This window comes from Camelus dromedarius, chromosome 31, assembly GCF_036321535.1.
Source record: "Camelus dromedarius isolate mCamDro1 chromosome 31, mCamDro1.pat, whole genome shotgun sequence".
NCBI lineage: Eukaryota > Metazoa > Chordata > Mammalia > Artiodactyla > Camelidae > Camelus > Camelus dromedarius.
In genome coordinates, this window is record NC_087466.1 from 6,581,382 (window position 1) to 6,601,791 (window position 20,410).

At 38.9% G+C, this 20,410-nt stretch overlaps 1 protein-coding gene across 3 annotated transcripts in view; it reads left to right on the forward strand.

The window, feature by feature from the left end:
• Positions 1-20,410, forward strand: part of TTC28 (tetratricopeptide repeat domain 28) — a 477,328-nt gene that overhangs the window by 313,484 nt on the left and 143,434 nt on the right. For all 3 annotated transcript variants that reach the window (XM_031442960.2, XM_031442961.2, XM_010992318.3), the window contains one exon: positions 16,082-16,589. In XM_031442960.2, the coding sequence (XP_031298820.1) occupies positions 16,082-16,589 (508 nt within the window). The remainder of the gene's footprint in view (positions 1-16,081; positions 16,590-20,410) is intronic.

The window sequence follows — 20,410 nt, forward strand, 5'->3', positions numbered from 1 at the left end:
CACGTGCTATCTGATGCGAATAGCCACCGTTCAGTTGGGGAGTTTTTCCTGTGTGAAGGAGGATATGGGTTTGTGTTGTCAATTCTGGGTTTTTTTGTTCTTAGGGAGGCTGAGAACCTGAATTTTTTATGTGAGTTTCCCTAATTAAAACAAAAACAAAAAACCCTTTGTGAACCAAATAAAACATGTTTGCTGGCCACCATACACATTAGACATACCTCAGTAGGATTTGCCCATCATTGGATCTAGGGAAAGAAGAAGGTTTAGAGGAATCAAAGCAACTTCAGAGAAGGTTCCATGCACGATACATGAGGCAGCACCATATAGTGCAGCTCATTCTCAAGCTGGACCGACTGGGCTTGCATCCTAGCCCTGAGATTCACTACTTGGATGGCCTCGGGCTAGTCAGTTTATCTCTCACCTGTGAAATGGGGATAACAATATCTATCTCATAGGCTTGTGTTGAAGACTAAATGTGTTAACACATGTAAAATGTTTAGCCCAGTGCCTGATACTCAGATAGGAGGTGATAATTATTATTTTAAGTAGTTACTGGAATGAACCCTGCAGTTAACGGAATAGGTTGTGGGCACAGCTGTCTTGGGTGTGAATCTCTTGACACTTCTTAGCTGTATGACCACGGGTACATTACCTGACCTCTCTATACCTCATCAGGAATGGGGAATAACCATACTCCTAATTCCATTGCTTATAAAGGGCCTGGCACAACGGTTTAGTAGTGCCTAGATTTGTTGAATCCTCTTGAAACGACTTAGGCATCTTAATGAGAAAAGCAAAGCTTAGTGCTCCACCCAGTTAATTAACTGATTATTGAAGACTCTCCCCTCTTTTTTCCCTTTTAAAATTCTCTTTTTACCGTAGCTCTTCATCAGCAAGACTCGGGGGCTGAGGTTACAGCTGAGCTTGTGTCAGAAGTTACCCTCCCAGCTCTCCACTCCCTTAAGTTGGCCTCACTTTGATCCTTACTGCTGTGGCTCTGGTTCCGGCCCTGGTAACTTCTTCCAGACTTTGTCATGCAACTCCTAACCTACCTCTCTTGCCTCCAGTCCTGCCCCTGCCACGGTCCATTCTTTGCTCTGCCCCAGTGATCTCTCTGTACTGCTACGCCAGAATGAATTAGTACTTTAGTTTTTGTTGTTGCTGTGGTTTTGCTTGCTTTTCTATGTGCCACTCACTAACGTAAGACTTTGTCACTGAACTAGAAAACTCCTTCCTAGAGGACCAAATGTATCAAATAATCTATTTTTAATCTATATATATATTTTTTTCTGGAGAACTCCTTGCAGGCCTTGGAGTCCTGCTCCAAACTTAACTAGCTGTTCTGTAGGCCCCTGAGCTGCTGCCCTCCTCTGTGATTCTGAGAATCCTCTTTGCCTCTGTCTTGTAGTCTCTGTTTCTTTGATTGCATCTTGGTTTATACCCATATGTTGCTGGAGCATACCCTCATTACTTCCCTGAGAAAAGATGCTTGACAGGGAAAGTTTCTGAGACTTTGAATGTCTCAAAATTCTTTACTTCTGCCCTCAACCTTGACTGGTAATTGGACTAGGAATAGAATTCTAGGTTGGAATGCCGTTCTCCCAGAATTTTGATAGTATTTGACCCATGGTCTTTTAGCTTTCAATGGCTGTTGAGAAGCCAGATGATACTCTGATTGCTAATTATTTGTTTATTAGCATATTTTTTCTCTCTCTGGAATATTTTGGGGTCTTTTCTTTATCCCTGTTCATAGTGGACCTCCCCTTCCCCTTCTTTTTTATTGTCTAGATCTCATGTGTAAAATTTCTGGGAAATTTTCTTTCAAAATTTTTTTGGACAGTTTATTCCTGTCCTTTTTCTTTGTTCTGTACAGCCAGAGCTTCATTAGTCAGATGTTAGGCTTCTCAGGTTGATCCTTTAATTATATTATCTGTCCTTCTCCCTCTTTTCTGTTTCTTTGTTATTTTTTCAAATCCTACTTCCTGTGATGTAATTCTTTTCCAATTTGTTCTACTTCATATGCTATTTTCTGCTGTCATTTAAAATTTTGAAGGCTTCTCTCTGAATGTTCCTTTGTGTGCATGGCTGCAGTATGTTTTATGTCCCTGAAAACTATATTTTTTTGAAAGTTTTTTTTTCCCCCTTTCATTGTATCTCTTCTCTCTTAAGTTCTTTTTCTTTTGTTTGTTTGTTCATGTTGGTCGCTGTCTTTTATGTCAGAGACTTCCTCAAGAGTCTTGTTTTCTTTGGCCGACTGCTTGTATTAGGAGTGAGGCATTGAGAACTGATTAGAACCTCTTGTATGGTTGGGTGGGTCTTAGGCACAGAGAGGTTGCGGTGCAGGTTGAAAAGACAGAGTTTGTTTTGTTTTGTTTTGTTTTGTTTTTTAATTTGGGGAATCCCCTCATGTTAGTATGTGCAATCTTTTCTTTGGGCCAATTTTCCCAGAAACTTCCAGATTGCTGCTGCTGGAAGATATACTTGTAACTGCCAGCTTAGTAGAAACTGAGAAGAGCAAAGGGGCCTGTAATGTGGAGAGGGGTGCCCAGGGAGGAGACTCTCTCTATTTAGAATGCAGATTTTTACTGACCTCCCTGTTTTTATTGTAGCATTTCACTTCTGTCTTCGTCTCTAAACATCTGCAGAAAGTAGGCTTCCATCGTTTGCCAGATTGGAGGAGCAGATCTAGGCTCTAATTGCTTCTTGTATAAGTTTATATTCCAACCTCTTTCTCAGTTCTGCATCCTTCCCTTGAACTTCAGAAGCCTCAGTGCCTCAATTCCTGCTTCTTCCCAGCATTCTGCAGCTGGACTTGGCGCCCCTCCTTGCAGGGAGTTCAGTTTCCGTTTTCTCTGTCCTACTAAATCAGTTACCATTCATCCATCTGCTTTCCATCTTCCAGAATTTGGTGGATATCTCTCATCTGCTGGCATCTTTCTCAATCTTTCTGTTTTTATGGGCTTACAGCTTAAAAAAGAAAATTTCTTTCACTGTTGTTTTACTGGGATTTCTGACAGAAGCTGAGAGAAACTTGGGGGTTTCCATTTGTCCAAGTCACTTATAGGTCTATCATACCCACTTTTTTTCCCAGTCTGTCTCCTAGGATGTGAGTGACTCTGAGCAGATGCCTTGTCTTACGTGTATCTTTATTTTCCCAGGACCTAGGACATAGTAGCCCCTGAAATGTTTGTTGAATGAATGAGTGAATAAATAAATTTTAAGTATTCTTTGTTAGTTTTGCAAAACGTTCATTTTCTTGATGTTTCTGCAAGTAAAGTGCCTACATAGCCATTCTAGATTCTGCCATTGTGGTGAGGCCAGTCCCCTTTGAAAGCAGCTGGTGTTCACAGCATGCTCGAGTTACTTAGAATTCCCAGTGGGCATTGTTATGCAGAGGATTTTATTAAGTATCCAATGATGAATAAGTCTCCCAGACTCTTATTACCAGCCCCGTGAAGCACATCCTTGATGCCCCAGCTGACTTAATCACCACATTGCTCTCAAGTACCCAACACATGCTTAACGCACTACTCTGGTCTTGCCTCTGATGGCACCCATGAGAAGGGTGAAGACCACTATTTGTCTTGTTAGAGAGAAGATGTTGGAAGAAGCATCCCAGGGGGAAATGTAACTCACTTGGGCACATTTGGATGCTGCTGTAAAAGACTGGCACATCCCTGACTGGAGCCTAAAGTGAGGTTGTGGAGAGCGGCCTCTGCCTTTTATCACTGGTTCAGCAACTTTAATTTTGTTACAGTAAAAATTAGGTTGAAAAGAAAAAAATCGAGGTTCCGTCTTTTTTGACAACTCATTGAATGCAAATCAAGGATTTATGTTTCTTTTAAATTAAATTCAAGTTGTCACACTTTCACATTTATGAAAAGCTATTTCTAGTAGATTAATGTTTTAGTACTGGTATTTTTTCACTTCTTTCCATTCTTTATTTTGCATCCCTTCTGTACATAAGAGGTTAGTTTTAACCCTTCCTCTCACTTAATGACTCCCTCTATTCAGCATTTCTGCCTAGTATTCTTAGATTCCAGGCACATAAGTAAGCACGAGTGAAGTCACTACTGGGAGAGTAATCTTAGAACTTGGGAAGCAAAACTTTATTTATCCTCCTGTTTTCTCCTTCATTTCCTCCCTCTTTCCTCTTCTTCTGGACTATAAGATTAGGTAAAAATAAGCTTTAGGTGTCATCAGATATGATACACGTGCTTTAATATGGGGGAAATGTGCTGCTACTTTCTTGGGCAGAAGCCAGAGCAGGAAGAGACTGTTTTCCACCCCTGTCTGGAAGGGGGCTTCAGCAGAAGTGTCATCACTCACCACTTCATCTTCTCCTTCCCACTGGTTTTTCTCTTTAACAGTGACCGAGTCATCACCTCCCCTTTCATAGTTTACTTCAAGCAAGGTAAACCAATCCATTCCTAATCCTAGATTTTTTCAGAAGGAGGCTTCTGAGGTTTCCATAAAATGACAGGACTTATAGCAGTCTCTATTTATGGTAATAATACTTTGTATGGAACCTTCTGGAAATAGACCCTGCCATTCTAAAGTTGCGCTAATTCTTTCTTCCTGTTGATCTCCCAGCACACATTCATTACTAAGTCACATTTAAATGGTCCTGCCTGAATGTGTAGCCCAATACCGCTGTTGAAAACTACCTCTGTCCCTAAATGAAATAAACATAAACCTGAATCACAATCCATTTTTTGAATGTCTGTAATTACAGGCACTTGGGAGCAGCTCTCTGGGATTTTTTTAGGCATGCCAGGCACATTAACCTATCCTAGACTTGGCACATTTCTAAACTTTTCACTTCATATCTTGGCATTTATATATAATCATGAGGATAGTATTAATCAAATAAAATGCATCTATTTTTAGACTCAAAGGTAAGTTGGCAAATTTGAAGACATCCAAATATAGCTTTTATATCTAGAGGGTAGGAAGTAAAGCGTTATAAGATGCTCAAAAAACCAACAGTGTAGGAGAATTGTTACAGGTTTCTTCTTCCTTGGTCCTGATAAAATTCTGAGTCTGCATCCAGTTTGTGATACAGTTTGACAATTGCCATTTTTATTGAATATTACAAATTAGAAACTGCTGCCTGCTAAGCTATTCTAAGCACCTAATTGTGAACAGCAGTAATGACTAGTCCCTTTCAGAGCGAGCGTGCTTGCCTTTTCCCTTATTTTTTGTCTGGGATTTCTGGAGGAAGCAGTTCCGTATGATGTAATTTTCAGGTTTGCAGTCCGGTAGGCCTGGGTTTAAATCCTAGCCTTGTCATTTACTAATTATTTTGACTTTGGACCAGTTGCTTAATGTTGTCTGTTTCCTCTATACTTCTGCAAAATAAAGGGAAAACTTCCTGCCTCTGAGAGATCTGGTGGGGATTTGGAATAATGTAAATAAAGCACATGATATATCATAATTTATTGACATGAAAATGCACATTTTTCCTCATTTTAGTATCTCTGAAATCAGGATGATCTTTCAATCAATAAGAAAGCATACTATCATTGTTTAATTATAACATTTTGGTCACTTTATTTGTGGTACGTATTGTAAAGTGCTTCTTAAATTGATGGCAACTTTGATGAAATATGGTATACCTGGCTCCGAGTGAATAGTAGTCATACTTTATTATGCTGATACTTTTTCTCCCTAAGAAACATTGTAATGGTTCTCAGAAAGAATCTAAATTTTACCAAATTCCCTAGACTCAAATTGGGGGTACTACCACTGTAATTATTCCTAGGAAAAATAGTATTATAACAAAAATAATAGTGGCTCCTGTTTAATCATTTCATGTCTCACGTGAACAATGCAAAGCTAAAAGGGAGACGATTTCATAAGACTTAGCAAGAGTGTGACCGATTAGATGAGGAGCAGCAGGTAGAAGGAGGACAGACATGTGACTGTGGACCCCATATTCTGCAGCAGTAGGAAGGTTTTAGTGCATCAGGATTTTGCTTAAACAGATCTAGAGGGAAAGAGGTATTGGTACCGCACATTCATTCTTGCCTTCTTACCTTGGAGGACAGAGTTTTCTTCTTTTATACCCTTGTGCAGACTAAAAGTCCCATGACTGTCAGATTGGTTTGTTCTTCAGGTGGTTGCTGAGTACCTCCTAGTGCCAGGCGTTCTGCTAGACTGAAGTTTCAGATGTGAACAAGACAACTCTTAGCTTCTAGAAGGCCCAGGCTGGCCTGTCTCATGCTATGTTCTTCTTGCCTTCACCCATGTCTGTGTCTTTTCTTACTACTTTAAATAGAAAATATATGAATCATCTCTTTTTGCTTTAGAACATACTTCCTTTGAAACTTTAGTACATTTTGTAATACTCACTTTTATCCAAAACAAGCATGCCACTGGAAAACAAACTTAATAACTGACAGGATGAAGGGTTTGATCACAGTTGTAATTAGAAATTTTATCTATCAGTGTAACATATTTAATGTCAGTTTGGATATTTTTATAAGCTAATATTTTAAAAAGTAATTTAGGATCTTAATTTAAAAAGTAGTTTTTCTTCAGTGAATGTATGGTGTTCCTTTTTTAGATATTGGTGTAATGTCTTCTTTCTTCAGGGATTCCCAAAAAGGAATGTTTACGTGCTTGCATACCTAAATAAATTATATGCCAAAGGAACAGTGACAAATGCCACACAAGGGAAATGACATTTTCAGGTTTTTTAATTAATATAATGAGAGAGAGGAAGGAAGGCACTAGTTTAGTACATTTAAATTTTAAATAAATGTACAAAACAGACTAAATGAATATAAATATATGACTTTAAAATTACTTAATTTACTCAATTTTATTGATATTTAGCATCTATAATAACAGCTAGGAGTAATTGAATACTTGTTATGTATGCCAGGCACAATTCTAAGCTCTTTAAATGTACACTTATAGCAGTCCCACGCAATAGATACCATTACTCCCACTTTATAGATAAGGAGACAAGGACAGAGAATCAGTAACTTCCTTAAGGCAATATGACCATCAGAGACAAGATTTACACCTAGACGGTTCTATCGCTGAGTTGCTAAGTCCATTGTTATTCAGGAGATAGAATCAGTAGCTGTTAGAAAAGATACTAAATTTGATTACACTTGTTAAAGTTTGCCATTGAATTTGTCCACTAACTAGCTGGCTTGGATTTTAAAGACAAAAGCAATATGTATTTAAAATATATTACATTGAGAAGTTATATTGGTAAGTGGTTTTCAAACCTGCAGGGTGCCAGAGATTCTCTTAAGAGTGCTGGGGAGAAAAGCGCACCCTAGTCTAAGTAATCTAAACAACGACACTTTTAATTATGTAAATCACATGTATTTGTAATTTGGCTTAAACAAAGTTTGAAAACCGATGGAGTAGGTGATCTTTATAAGGCCTCTTCCAGCTCTAAAATCCTCTTTTCACTTGTTCTGAAATCTAAGTTTGGGATCTTCTGACAAGGATAGAAGTTGAATTTACCAGAATGAGTGGAAGTCCAGAGAGCTGAGACTGTGGGCCATTTATTCCTGAGCAGTTAGAAGCCATGAATTTCAGAAGATCTCAGCCTTAGGACCTGTTCTTTATAGTGGGAAGGCCATAATGGTATTCCTTCATGGATGGTAGCAGAAGCTCTCAGTTGTTTCTTAATTTCCTAACATCTTTCCAGGATCCTTAAGGATTCCTTTCCATCCAGTCTAAAGATACCTTGTTTAAATTGTTACCTGCTTGTCCTTGCAAATAAGCTGTCCTTTTCTTGGGCATTCTTCCTACCATGAAATGTTTCCTCTGCCTTTTGTGTGCGTGCTTGCACACATATGTGTTTTCCATCTTTCTTCCTCTCCACATTTCTCCATTATATGCTGCTCAGCCAAAGCCAGGTTTTATGATTCAGTGTAAATACTGTCTTCAAAGAGTGATTGACTACATTCCAGCTCCCTACAGGACAATGTTTTATAGTCCACTAAAATCCAGGTTGGCTGGCAAGTGTGGAATGGAATAGTTTTGATTGGACTAAAGCAGCATTATAGTAGAATGTGTCTCCTAACCCAGGTCAAATTATTGCATGAGAAATGTGAGTGAATTATGTCATAAAAAACTCATTTGAGACTAGGTCATCTGCCTGTCACTCCTCCCAAATAAAACTGAAGATATAGGTGAAACTGAGAGTGGAAAATAAGTTTCGAAAAATAATCTTGATTATTTCAAGTGAGTGAGGGAATTTACTCCCAATCAAATTCAGCTCCCTAACAGGACTACCAAGAGTTGTAGGAGTTTTACTTGGTCATCATCTTGTGGTCAAAGAGCTGTGTAAAATGGAATTCTTTGTAAAAATCTTTCTAGATGAATAGCATGTGGCTGCCATGTAAGGTGTTAAGACGTAAAGGAGGGAGAATTCTTAAGTAACCTGGAAGAGCTGTTAGGGAGCAGCATTTCTTTCCTCAGACGTTCAGCACCCACCTCATCACTTGTAGTCCTTCACGAGGAAGTAGCACTCTCTCTTGCATTGGCTGCAACTTGGCAGTTACAGCACATAGCACAGATGCCTGTTGTATTGCATCAAGTTTACATGGAGCATCAGGTTTTTAAAAAAATGAATTCATTATAAATTCTGGCAGTTTTTATGGTATAATTAAAATGTCTAACAGGATACCTCTGGGAAACTAAATGCAGTTTTACTATTTATAGAGCCAGCAGAGGTAGTGTTTCTTGCCAACTTTCATATCTTATGACCTATAAATTGCTCTTAATAGCTAATCTGTCATTCCAGCTCCTCATACAAGAAAGCTTGTTTCCTTATTAATCTGTTAATTTGCATCTGCAAAGGACATTTACAAATTCTTGGTTTGAAAACATTGCTGTATTAATGCTGAGCATTATAAATAATTTATCACCTGTGATAGCAACTCTTAGGCTTAGGTAATAGATCTTTCTGACATTGTATTATTCTTCCAACCCTAATATAATTTTGATAAAAATAATTATTGTGAAAGTTCCTCTGGCCCCATAGTATTACAAAAGGCTGACAGATTACTATGGAAAAGCTATAACTATCACTAACTGCTGTCTAAGCTCATAGTAATAGATTCAAACCAACTATTCCAACTATGGTATATAAATATTGTAGAAAGAATTCAGATATACACAGATCACTCTCTTACCTTTTTAGTAACAACTGCAAAACATTCCTCCAACTCTAGGTTTAGGAATTGAGGCAAGCTGGTTAAACTGATTATCATAAAGATGACACTAGTTATTAGGCATGTGCAGCATGAAATAATTTAAGACTACTAAAGATCATATAATTAAAAATTTCCCTGTTTATGTGGTATTTAAGTCTCTTCTTCAGGTGGTGACTGTGAGTTCACAAATCTTAGACATCCCATTTCAGGAAGCTTTCTCTCTACCAAGAGCCTTAATATTCAACTTTTTTATCTGTGTTTTGCTGATTTGTTTTTTCTCTATTTTAATCCAAGAAGGATTTGTGGGACCAAGAAATAAAACATTAAAGGGATGAAATCAGAGTAATGAGAGGATTAGGGTCATATCATAGGTTGACGCCACGGCAGAGTTTGTACAAATTATGGGATTCTTGCTGGCTGTTAAAAGGAGGCTCTGTAGTAAACCATAAGATTCCTGGTGACTCAAACAAAAAGGTAAATTCGACTACGTATAAGACACATGTTTTTCTTAGGATAAAACCATAACAGCTACTTGGTAAAAGCATTGAAATCTGATAGAAATGTTTCCGTTGGTCCTTATTAAGGTAACATCAGGTGATATCATGGGCAATGTCCTCAACAATATAGATTATACATTTCTTTGATTATTTTTACCCAGTTGGTCTTGTGTGACGATTGAGTAAGCAACTCTAGACATTCATGACTACCATTTAACTTTTTATACAGGATTAACTTATCAGTTCAGTTGTTGATTCGGGGTAGATTTTCAGGCTGGAGTACACTCATTAAGTAGGGAGTGTATGTCATTTAAGACCGTACAAGTGTATAGACCCCACAGAGCATGATTCAGTCTTCTGTTTCTACAGGTTTATATTTGGGTGAATGTTGATTCTCTCTTAATAGACCTGCAATTCAGGTAAATTAGTACCAGGTAGACCCTTATGTCTGGGTTAATACAGGTTTTGAAGGATTAGCTGTTTCTGTTTTTAGTACCTAATTCTCCTTAAATTCTATAAAAATGCCTAAAATTTCATCATCCAGAAACCCACGGTAATTGGTAAATGCCTAAAATTTAATCATCTTAGAAACATAGTAATTCAAATAATTCAAATAACCACTGGGTAATATTAACTATAACTGTGGTGCCTGGGGCATGAAAATTATTAATTTATGCTCAGTATTGTTTTGGTCAGGCTAGGCCAGGTTATGCTGCAGTAATAATAAATTCCCAAATCTTAGTGGCTTAAAACAACAAAAGTTTATTTCTTACGCCCGCTGTATATTCATTACAGGTCAGCCAGGGCTCTGTTCCACATTGCCATGTTTCTCACTTGAAGTTGAATTCTGATGGAGCAGTGTGGAGTAAAAAGAGAAAATGTGGTGAAGTATGCACTGGTTCTTAAAGCTTTACACGGATTTGATCACATTTATTGGCCAGAGAAGACCATGTAGCCACTCACACCTGACTTCATGCAGGCAGGGATGTGCAGCTTTACTGCTTGGGAGCAGAGATGCCAGCATATTTGTGAATAGCCCTAAAGCCTACCTTGAATATCACTAGTGCTTAAAATGTATCTTATTGTATTCTAATTAGCCGTTATTTTAGTTAAGCATTTTGTTGTTACTGCTGATCTCCCTTCTTTTTGTCTACTTCATGGAAATACACGAAAGTACGATTTTGATTATGTCCGTGTCAGTTCCCTGCTTACCTGTGACTGTTATTTCTCCCTGGGTGGATGGTTAATTCTTCAATAGAGGCTAAACTTTGTGTTGTCAAATGAGCATGAGAGCTGGAGTCTGATGTCTGTGGATCTGAACCCCAGTTTTGCCATGAGTTGTGTACTTTTAGGCATATCATTTTGTCTCTTTTAGTCTGGCGTTACAGATGGATACATGGAAAATGCTTTAGATTTTACAAATTGATGGACAGAATTCCATCCAAACCTACCTTTCTAGATGCCACCATCCCCACTCCCACGTCTAACTGGCTTCTTGGTCTCTAATCATTACACACTCTGTCATACTTCACCCCTTTGCTCATGCTGTTTTCATTTCCTAGAGTTACCTACTCCCCCAACAGAGAAATCTCCAATTTCTTACTAGTTTTTGAACAATAGACTTTATTTTCTTAGAGCTGTTTTAGATTTACAGGAAATTGAGCAGATATTACAGAGTTCCCGCATACCCTCTCTCTTCCCTACTCCGTTTCCCCTATTAATAACATCTTGTATTAGTGTAATACATTTGTTACAATTGACAAACTAATATTGATATATTATTAATAACTAAAGTTTATAGTTTACACCAGAGACTACTGTATATTCTTTGGTGAAGTGTCTGTTGAGTTCTTTTGCCCATTTTTAAATCAGGTTGGTTGCTTTCTTGTTGAGTCTTAGATTTTTTTTGTGTGTATTTTGGATACAAGTCCTTTGTTAGACATGTGTTTTGCAAATATCTTCTCCCAGACTGTAGCTTGTCTTCTCATTCTCTTAATGGTATCTTTTGCAGAGTGCAGGTTTAATTTTAATGAAGTCCAGCTTATCAGTTTTTTCCTTTCATGGGTCATGCCTTTGGTGTTATATCTAAAAACTTACTGCCTAGGCCCAGGTCCCCTAGAATTTCTCTTATCTTCTAGGAGTTTTATAGTTTTGCATTTTACATTTATGTTTATGATCCATTTCAAGTCAACTGGTATGAAAGGTGTAAAATCTGTGTCTAGATTCACTTTCTTTGCATGTGGATGTTCAGTTCTTCCAGCACCAATTGTTAAAAAAGACTATCCTTTCTCCATTGAATTATCTTTTTCTGATTGAGTGTTGTCTTGGTTAGAGAAGGAAGAGAAATGAAAATCTAAAAATTTTGAGCATCTTCTGTGTGCAAGTACTGACCACAGGCTCTTTACAAGTTCTGTCTTATTTATTACTCATCAAAGCGCTGTGATGTATTAATAGTCCCATTTACAGATGAGGAGACTGAGGTTCAGAGATGTTACATAACTTGCACAGCATCACAGTTTGTCATTTGAACTCAGGTATGCCTTGATTCCCAAGTCTGCTCTTCTTCTATTTCCCTTTGCCTCTTGGGTTGCAAGTGGTTAACCCAGTTTGTGGGCACTGAACTGGCAGGGGATACAAGGTACATGTGAATTTGGACAGTAAGGAAGAAAAACTTTCTGATACTAGTTGCAGGTGCACTTCCCCTTTTCTTAAAACTACCTGCTGTTACTCAATAAGCAATATATTGAATATTCTATGTATGTACATTTAATCATCCCACAAAATATAACCTTTATGAAAATTATGTACAGTAAGGGGGAAAACATGCTAGATGTGAAACAAAACATGTTTAAGTCTTCAAAATAATGTTTAATGGTAGTGTCATCAATGTGGTTATATTTTGGGTAGTTTAAATTTTCTCTGTTTTGTGTCTCAAACTAGAAGTCCTTAAAGGTGGTTTGAAAAATATGAGCAAATTTCCTTCTCAACCTCCATGTCCCATGAAACTGACTTGTCAGGTGCAGTTCTTCTGCAAATATTCGGGTCACAGAGCAAGGGGTAATGACTCCTGTGTGCTAAGTCTGCAGCTGGAAATCATGCTTTGGCAAGAATAAGAGTAATTTATGTCTTATAAAAAGAAAAGTATTGTCTTATTCCAACCAGATAGTTTGTTAGCACAACTGTTTGTGTGCATTTTGGTATTCAAATACAGATGTTCCAAAATGTTTCCACTGTGGGAAGCAGCTGCTGCTATTCTAGCACAAAAATCTCAGAGATTAATACACAAAGGCAGCATGAACCTTAGTGGCGAATGCAGCATCTGCTTGAGGTGGGGCCTGTGATTCCCCATAGATAATGGGTCTTCAGATTCTCGGTAACAGCCTGAAACCATGTTTCAGCTCTAAGCTCGTTCTACAGGAACAGGAACAAAGACAAGTGATTAATTTGTAATTCATTTAGCTGATAAATATCATCACATGTTATTTGCCCAAAGGCTGTAAAACATTGGACTTTATTTCCTGGGGCAACTGATAGGAATATAGATATTTGGTCATAATGACTGATGTTTTCAGTTGCTGCTAGTAGCTTCTGCTTGGCCCAGCTAGCTTGTAGACATAAAATATCCATCCACACCTTAGTGATGCATTCACAGAGAACTTTACAGTTTACTCAGGACGCTCACATGCACTGCCTCATCTGACCCCATCCTTGCCCGGGTATGCACACTATCATTAAGAACAATTTACATGTAAAGAAAATAGAGGTGAAGAAAGGAAATGACTTATCAGGGTTACACAGACTGGGTCTCTGACTCGAAATCCTATTCCATTTAGCTACATCAAGCTACCTTTTTAATTTCAGAGGCTGTGATGTGTGCTTCATAAACTATATCGTCCTTTCTAGAGATGCTGGTTTCCAGGACACGTGTCATGCAGACCCCAGCCTGGCAGCACTGCCTGGCAACTGGAAGGTGCCAGGGAAGAGATGATGCAGTAGTCTCCCTCTTTCCCTCACACCCCAGAGGAAGATGCCCAAATTCCTTATATTCAGGAGCGCTTCAGCAAGTGAGCTCCTTTGTCTCCTGGCATTTATAGAAATGAAGAACCAGAAGCAGAAGATCCTGGGGCTGTCATTCGGAGTTGCCATAAACCAGAAGTTTCTAAGAACAGTGATGCCCAGGGTGCTGTGCCTGCCCCAGGTCTTATAAATCAATTCCCTGCAGTGTTTAAGGGCTCATTGCCTCCAACCAGATCTACTATTTGGAATTATCGAGTAAATTATTTATGGTTTACTCATTTGACAGAGGCTTGTGGCTGACTTTGAAAACACTCAGTTCCTGGCTTACTGCTGAGCCTAGAAATGTCTGCCTGAAAAACCAAGGCTTTTAAGGAGTTAAGTTTCTAAAGGTCTCAGAGCTGGTATACGGCAGTACAGTTTTGAACCAAGTGCGTCTGAATCTAAGTTACACTGGCTCCACAGTGAAAGAGCCATGTGTTTTACTTTGAGGACAGCAAAGATGTGCAGGTGGGAGAGTTTGTGGACTGTGTCCTGGTCCCTCACCCGCATTGGGCACAGAAGAACCCCAGAGAGTGAGGAGGGGAGGGCCAGTTACAGGCAGAGAGGAGAGACCCAGTCCCTAGGCATGCAGCAAAGAGAAAAGGAGCATGTTGGGCTCAGGGACGGCAGCTGAGCAGAAGAAAGGCCCACTTACAACGTGCTGATGTGAAGTCTTAACCTCTGGTCCCGAAGAGTTTCCCGAAGTAGGAACCGAAGGCCAGTACACTCCACGGGGCATGCTCTTAGGTAACATCATTGCTGCTTCTGCCAGAGTCACGTTGCTACAGGATCGTGATTTTCGTGGAACTGTATCTGCTCTCTAGCACTGCGAAAAAATTTTAAAAAGTACATTTCTAAGTATTTCCCCTCTTATTTTCCTAAATCCTTTTGTTGGAACATCTGTGAAATGATAAAAGCAACTTAAAACTATGTGGAACCCTTTGCAAATACACAATTTGTAAGCATCATAAAGATGGTCAGTGTCTCAGTTATTTTGATCAAGAACTGATACTTCACAAAGAAATAAGGTAGCAAATCACTGACAACTATGAAATATTAATAAAGGTGTTCTGAAGTGCACAGACATAGCTTGTAAGGAAATACCCTTACTCTGGGTGGTACAGCCTTCCCTTGTTAGTCCCTAGCCTGGAGGCCCTCGTGAAGATCACCTGCCTACTTGTGACAGAGTGTTCCTTTGTTCTGCCAGGATCACGTGTTCGTGTTAGGAAGAGGGAGCATCACGAAGAAAGGGGGCTGCATGGCTCTAGCTGTAGGCACAGTGTGAAGGAAGGAAGGAAGGGGAGGGTAGCAAGTTGTAGAGTGAAAAGAAGGGCAGAAAAAGCCCAGTGTAAATTCCCTTTTATGCCTCTGCAAAGGAGTTAGAAACTAAAGATGAGAATCTAAGACTGTTTGCACTTGGTAAGATTCTAGAACCTGTGTGATTTCTCCTTTGTTATTTTTGTGGCCTCTGGTTCACTATACCAGTACAGAGTCATTTTCATTAAAACCTTTAAGACAAGAAGGGCTCATGTTCTTTTCTTTAGACAAGAAACATAAGTGGCAAGCAATGTGGGGGGATGAGGAAGATAGCATCTTTCTGCAGAGAGGCTGGGATCAGAGGAGCCTCTAGGCAGGAAAAACAAAGCTGGGAGAGCAGTGTGAGGCCCCATGGGGACCACCCCATTCAGAGGGTTAAGTGTGTTATTTTCCTCTGGGGCTTATCCAATAGAAGCCCTCGACGACAGCCAGCACTGATGAAGTCACACTGAGGGAACAAAGCTAAGAGAACAGGACCCTCCAGTGGGTCCTGGGTCACAAAATTGTCAATCATCATTCTAAACATCTCCCTTATCATTAATGTATCCACTGGCTTTGGAAGAAGACAACATGTGAGAAATGTCCAGGACTGCAAAGAGCCAAGCATGGATTCCTCCTGTGAATGTCCTGTGCTATATTATGTGTAATCATTCATTTTGGTTTCTTCAACATTTTCTCATACTACAGAGGTTAATAGCTATTAACAGAGATATAACATCATAATATTAGAAATGTCAATTCTTTAAACTAAGATGAAGGTTATATGGAATACATCCTGTTTCTCTGAGATTCAGTATTGAAACCTACTGATTAAATCGCCATTGCCTTATATGAGGAACTTGCTGTTTGGATGTGCTGTTTTTCAGTTCTGCACAGGTCTGTGGACCACTGATAGAAACACCATTAGAAATTGGATTTGATGGTTACAGGAAAACTCTCTAACATTTTATCTGCTGAAACAAACCAAAGCCATTTTCTGATGTGTGTTCATTTCTATTTCTCTGCCTTATCCGTTCTCTCCAGGCGGCTTCATCAGCCCTGAGCAGTCTGGGCCATGTGTACACAGCCATTGGGGACTACCCCAATGCACTGGCCAGTCACAAACAGTGTGTCCTTCTTGCCAAGCAATCCAAAGATGAGCTTTCTGAAGCCCGAGAACTCGGAAACATGGGAGCTGTTTATATTGCCATGGGTGACTTTGAGAATGCTGTGCAGTGCCACGAGCAGCATCTGAAGATAGCCAAGGACCTGGGGAACAAACGAGAAGAGGCACGGGCCTATAGCAACCTGGGCAGTGCCTATCACTACAGGAGGAACTTTGACAAGGCCATGTCTTACCACAACTACGTGCTGGAGCTGGCGCAGGAATTGATGGAGAAAGCCATTGAGATGCGGGCGTATGCTGGCCTGGGCCATGCTGCCAGGTGCATGCAGGATTTGGAGAGGGCTAAACAGTACCACGAGCAGCAGCTGGGCATTGCTGAGGACCTCAAGGACCGGGCTGCAGAGGGACGAGCATCCTCCAATCTGGGTAAGGACAGGATCGCTTGCAAGTTCCAGGGTCAGTGCCATGGAGATAGCTAGAGTAACACATTGTCTTTTACAGGAATCTGTGTGTGTTTACATTCAAAAAAACCTCCTCATTGTGTGTGTTGTATGTTTTCTTCAGATAGGTTTCCTTGAAGTCTGCCTGCTCTAAATCACAGGATCCTTTCTGTCATCACAGTGCTCTGAGGATTAGTACTCTGAAATACTGGGAAAACAAAACACCCTAACCTTTTAATCTGCCTAGAGAGAGGAGTGACCAGATTTATCTAATTAGAAGGGGAATGAAATGAGGATATAAAGCTATGTTTGGTTTAAATGAAAGAGAAGCTGCTAGGAAGTCATCAGTGGAAGGGAATTTGAGAGGTTTTTGTTTAGAGGGATTTCTTTACTTGGTGACTTCAACCCCACAGGAAAGGTATTTTTTCCCCTCAGTGCATGTATAGTCACAAGTGATATTGATAGTTTTAGTATAAATGTAAAATGATTTTTTGAAAGATTTAAATAAGATAGATTTGCAGTCTATGTTTTGATAATACTTGGTTACAGTTAAGACATTTATAAATTTGGGGGAATTTATATGTAATGGAAAGAGACAGTAAGTACTTGTGTCTGGCTACTGTTTAGAAGCAATTGTTATCTTGTCTCTGTACCAAAACAGATGTAGGTACATAATGAATGAGAGGAACAGATGTGTTCAGAAGTATAAGCTGAACTCATCCTTGTGCTGGGAGCCCATGGTTTACTCTGTGTCCACAGGGACTCAGGGTGGGGAGAGGACAAGGAGAAGGTGACCTTGTTGGCATTAGTGTATGCTTATCGGACACTAGTGGCAGTGGAGTGTAAAACTCAGTCCACTTTTCTTATGTGACCTACAAGACCCTATTTCTATGTATATAGCTTTAGCATTAGTCCTCCCTCCTCTCTACCTCTGCTTATTGTTAACCATGTTTTATGAATATAGTTGTTAGAAAAAGTCTGGCACATCCCTGGATATGACTCTGAAGATGGTATTGAGATCAGAATGAGAATCTAGAGAGTCTGATAAGAACCACAGAAATAAGTTCTTGGTATTATATATACATTCAACAAATTTTAAGTATTTATTAAATCATGACTATGTGCTGAATCCTGGAATAAATGCCTTAAGTGATAGAGACCTTTAAAAAAAATCGTTGCCCTCAAAAAGCTTGTAATTTAGCCGGGAAAATAAGACTAATACATAGGACAACAGTGGCCTCCCTACAAAACAGTGTTGATGATGTTGTGTAGCCATGAAATTCCTCAAGAGGAGACCCTGAGGGCTGGGACTAGTCTGGAAAGCTTCTTGCAGGAGATTAGACCCAGGTGAAACTTAAAAGAATAAATGAGATTTGGCCAGGAATGGGATGGCACTGATGGCAAGGGGTATGTGAAGGAAGGAATTTGAGCAATAGGTCGACATATCTGAGGAATGATTGGCCTTCAGGAATGTGCTAGAAGGTTGTAGAAGATTAGTATGAAAACTAGGCTAAGGATTTACAAGCACACGGGAACTCCTGAAGGTTTTGAAATATAGGAGTGAGAAGATTGGCTCGATATTTAAGGAAGGCAAGTCAAGCAATGGCACATAGGATAGGCTGACGGGCTCGGAACCTGGAGTGTAGAAGGCTGTGCATATTGGACTATTCATATTTTCTCTGTTGTCATGTGTCAGTTTTGATAAGTTGTATTTTCCAAGGACTCTGTTCATTTCATTTAAACTGTTGAATTTATTGACATGAAGATATTTATAACATTTCCTTATTTCCCTTTTAACGCTTGTAGGATATATAGCGGTCTGCCCTCATTTATTTCTGTTATCGGTAGTTTGTTTTTTGCACCTGTACAAACTTGCCCCACCCCCACCCCCAATTCTGGATCATTCTAGCTAGAGATTTTTCAATTTTCTTGATCTTTTTAAGGAACCAACTTTTGCTTCTGTTGATTTTTTTCTATTGTTTGTCTATTTTCTATTTCATTTTTCTGGTCTCATTTTTATCATTTTCTTTGGATCTTCTTTCTAGCTTCTCAAGGTTGAAACTTAGCTCACTGATTTTAGACCTTATTTCCAACACAAGCATTAAAACTTATAAAATTTCTTCTAAACACTGCTTTAACTGTATCTTATAATTTTTGATGTACTATGTTTTTACCTTCAATATATTTTGTAAATTTGTGATTTCCCTTTAGCCCTTCTGTTGTTTCGAAGTTCTGTTTAATTTAAAACATTTGAGATTTTCCTATACACTTTATTGTTATCTAATTCTAGCTTAATTTCATTGTGGTCAGAGAACATATTTTGTAGGATACCTTCTTATGCTTATTGTTTGTGTGTTTCATTTTTTCTGCCTTTACTCTCTATTTCTCCATGTCTTTAGTTTGTTGACTGCAGATAACATCTACTTAGAACTTGCTTCTTTATTGATTTTCACAATTATGGCCTTTTGATTAGAGAACTTCATCATTTAACATTTAATGTAATTATTGGTATCGTTGGGTTTAGGACTGTCATTTTACTGTTGGTTTTCTGTTTATCCCATTTTTATTTTGGTCTCAGTTTTTCCTTTCCTGCCTTCTACTGGTTAATATAATCATATATTTTATTTTAATTTGTCTATTTGCTTTTTAGCTCTTCATCTTTGCATTATTTTTTTAACATATTTTAATTGATTTATAATCATTTTACAATGCTGTGTCAAATTCCAGTGTTCAGCACAATTTTTCAGTTATTCATGGACATATACACACTCATTGTCACATTTTTTTCTCTGTGAGTTATCATAACCTTTTGTGTATATTTCCCTGTGCTATACAGTGTAGTCTATTCTACAATTTTGAAATCCCAGTCTATCCCTTCCCACCCTCCACCCACCTGGTAACCACAAGTCTGTATTCTCTGTCTGTGAGTATTTCTGTCCTTTATTTACGCTTTGTTTTTGTTTGTTTTTGTTTTTGTTTTTTAGATTCCACATATGAGCGATCTCATATGGTATTTTTCTTTCTCTTTCTGGCTTACTTCACTTAGAATGACATTCTCCAAGAGCATCCATGTTGCTGCAAATGGCATTATGTTGTCGGTTTTTATGGCTGAGTAGTATTCCATTGTATAAATATACCACATCTTCTTTATCCAGTCACCTGTTGATGGACATTTAGGCTGTTTCCATGTCTTGGCTATTGTAAATAGTGCTGCTATGAACATTGGGGTGCAGGTGTCATCCTGAAGTAGATTTCCTTCTGGATACAAGCCCAGGAGTGGGATTCCTGGGTCATATGGTAAGTCTATTCCTAGTCTTTTGAGGAATCTCCACACTGTTTTCCATAGTGGCTGCACCAAACTGCATTCCCACCAGCAGTGTAGGAGGGTTCCCCTTTCTCCACAGCCTCTCCAGCATTTCTCATTTGTGGATTTTTGAATGACGGCCATTCTGACTGGTGTGAGGTGATACCTCATTGTAGTTTTTTGATTTGCATTTCTCTGATAATTAGTGATATTGAGCATTTTTTCATGTGCTTTTTGATCATTTGTATGTCTTCCTTGGAGAATTGCTTGTTTAGGTCTTCTGCCCATTTTTGGATTGGGTTGTTTATTTTTTTCTTATTGAGTCGTATGAGCTGCTTATATATTCTGGAGATCAAGCCTTTGTCGGTTTCACTTGCAAAAATTTTCTCCCATTCCGTAGGTTTTCTTCTTGTTTTATTTCTGGTTTCCTTTGCTGTGCAGAAGCTTGTAAGTTTCATTAGGTCCCATTTCTTTATTCTTGCTTTTATTTCTTCTAGGAGAAA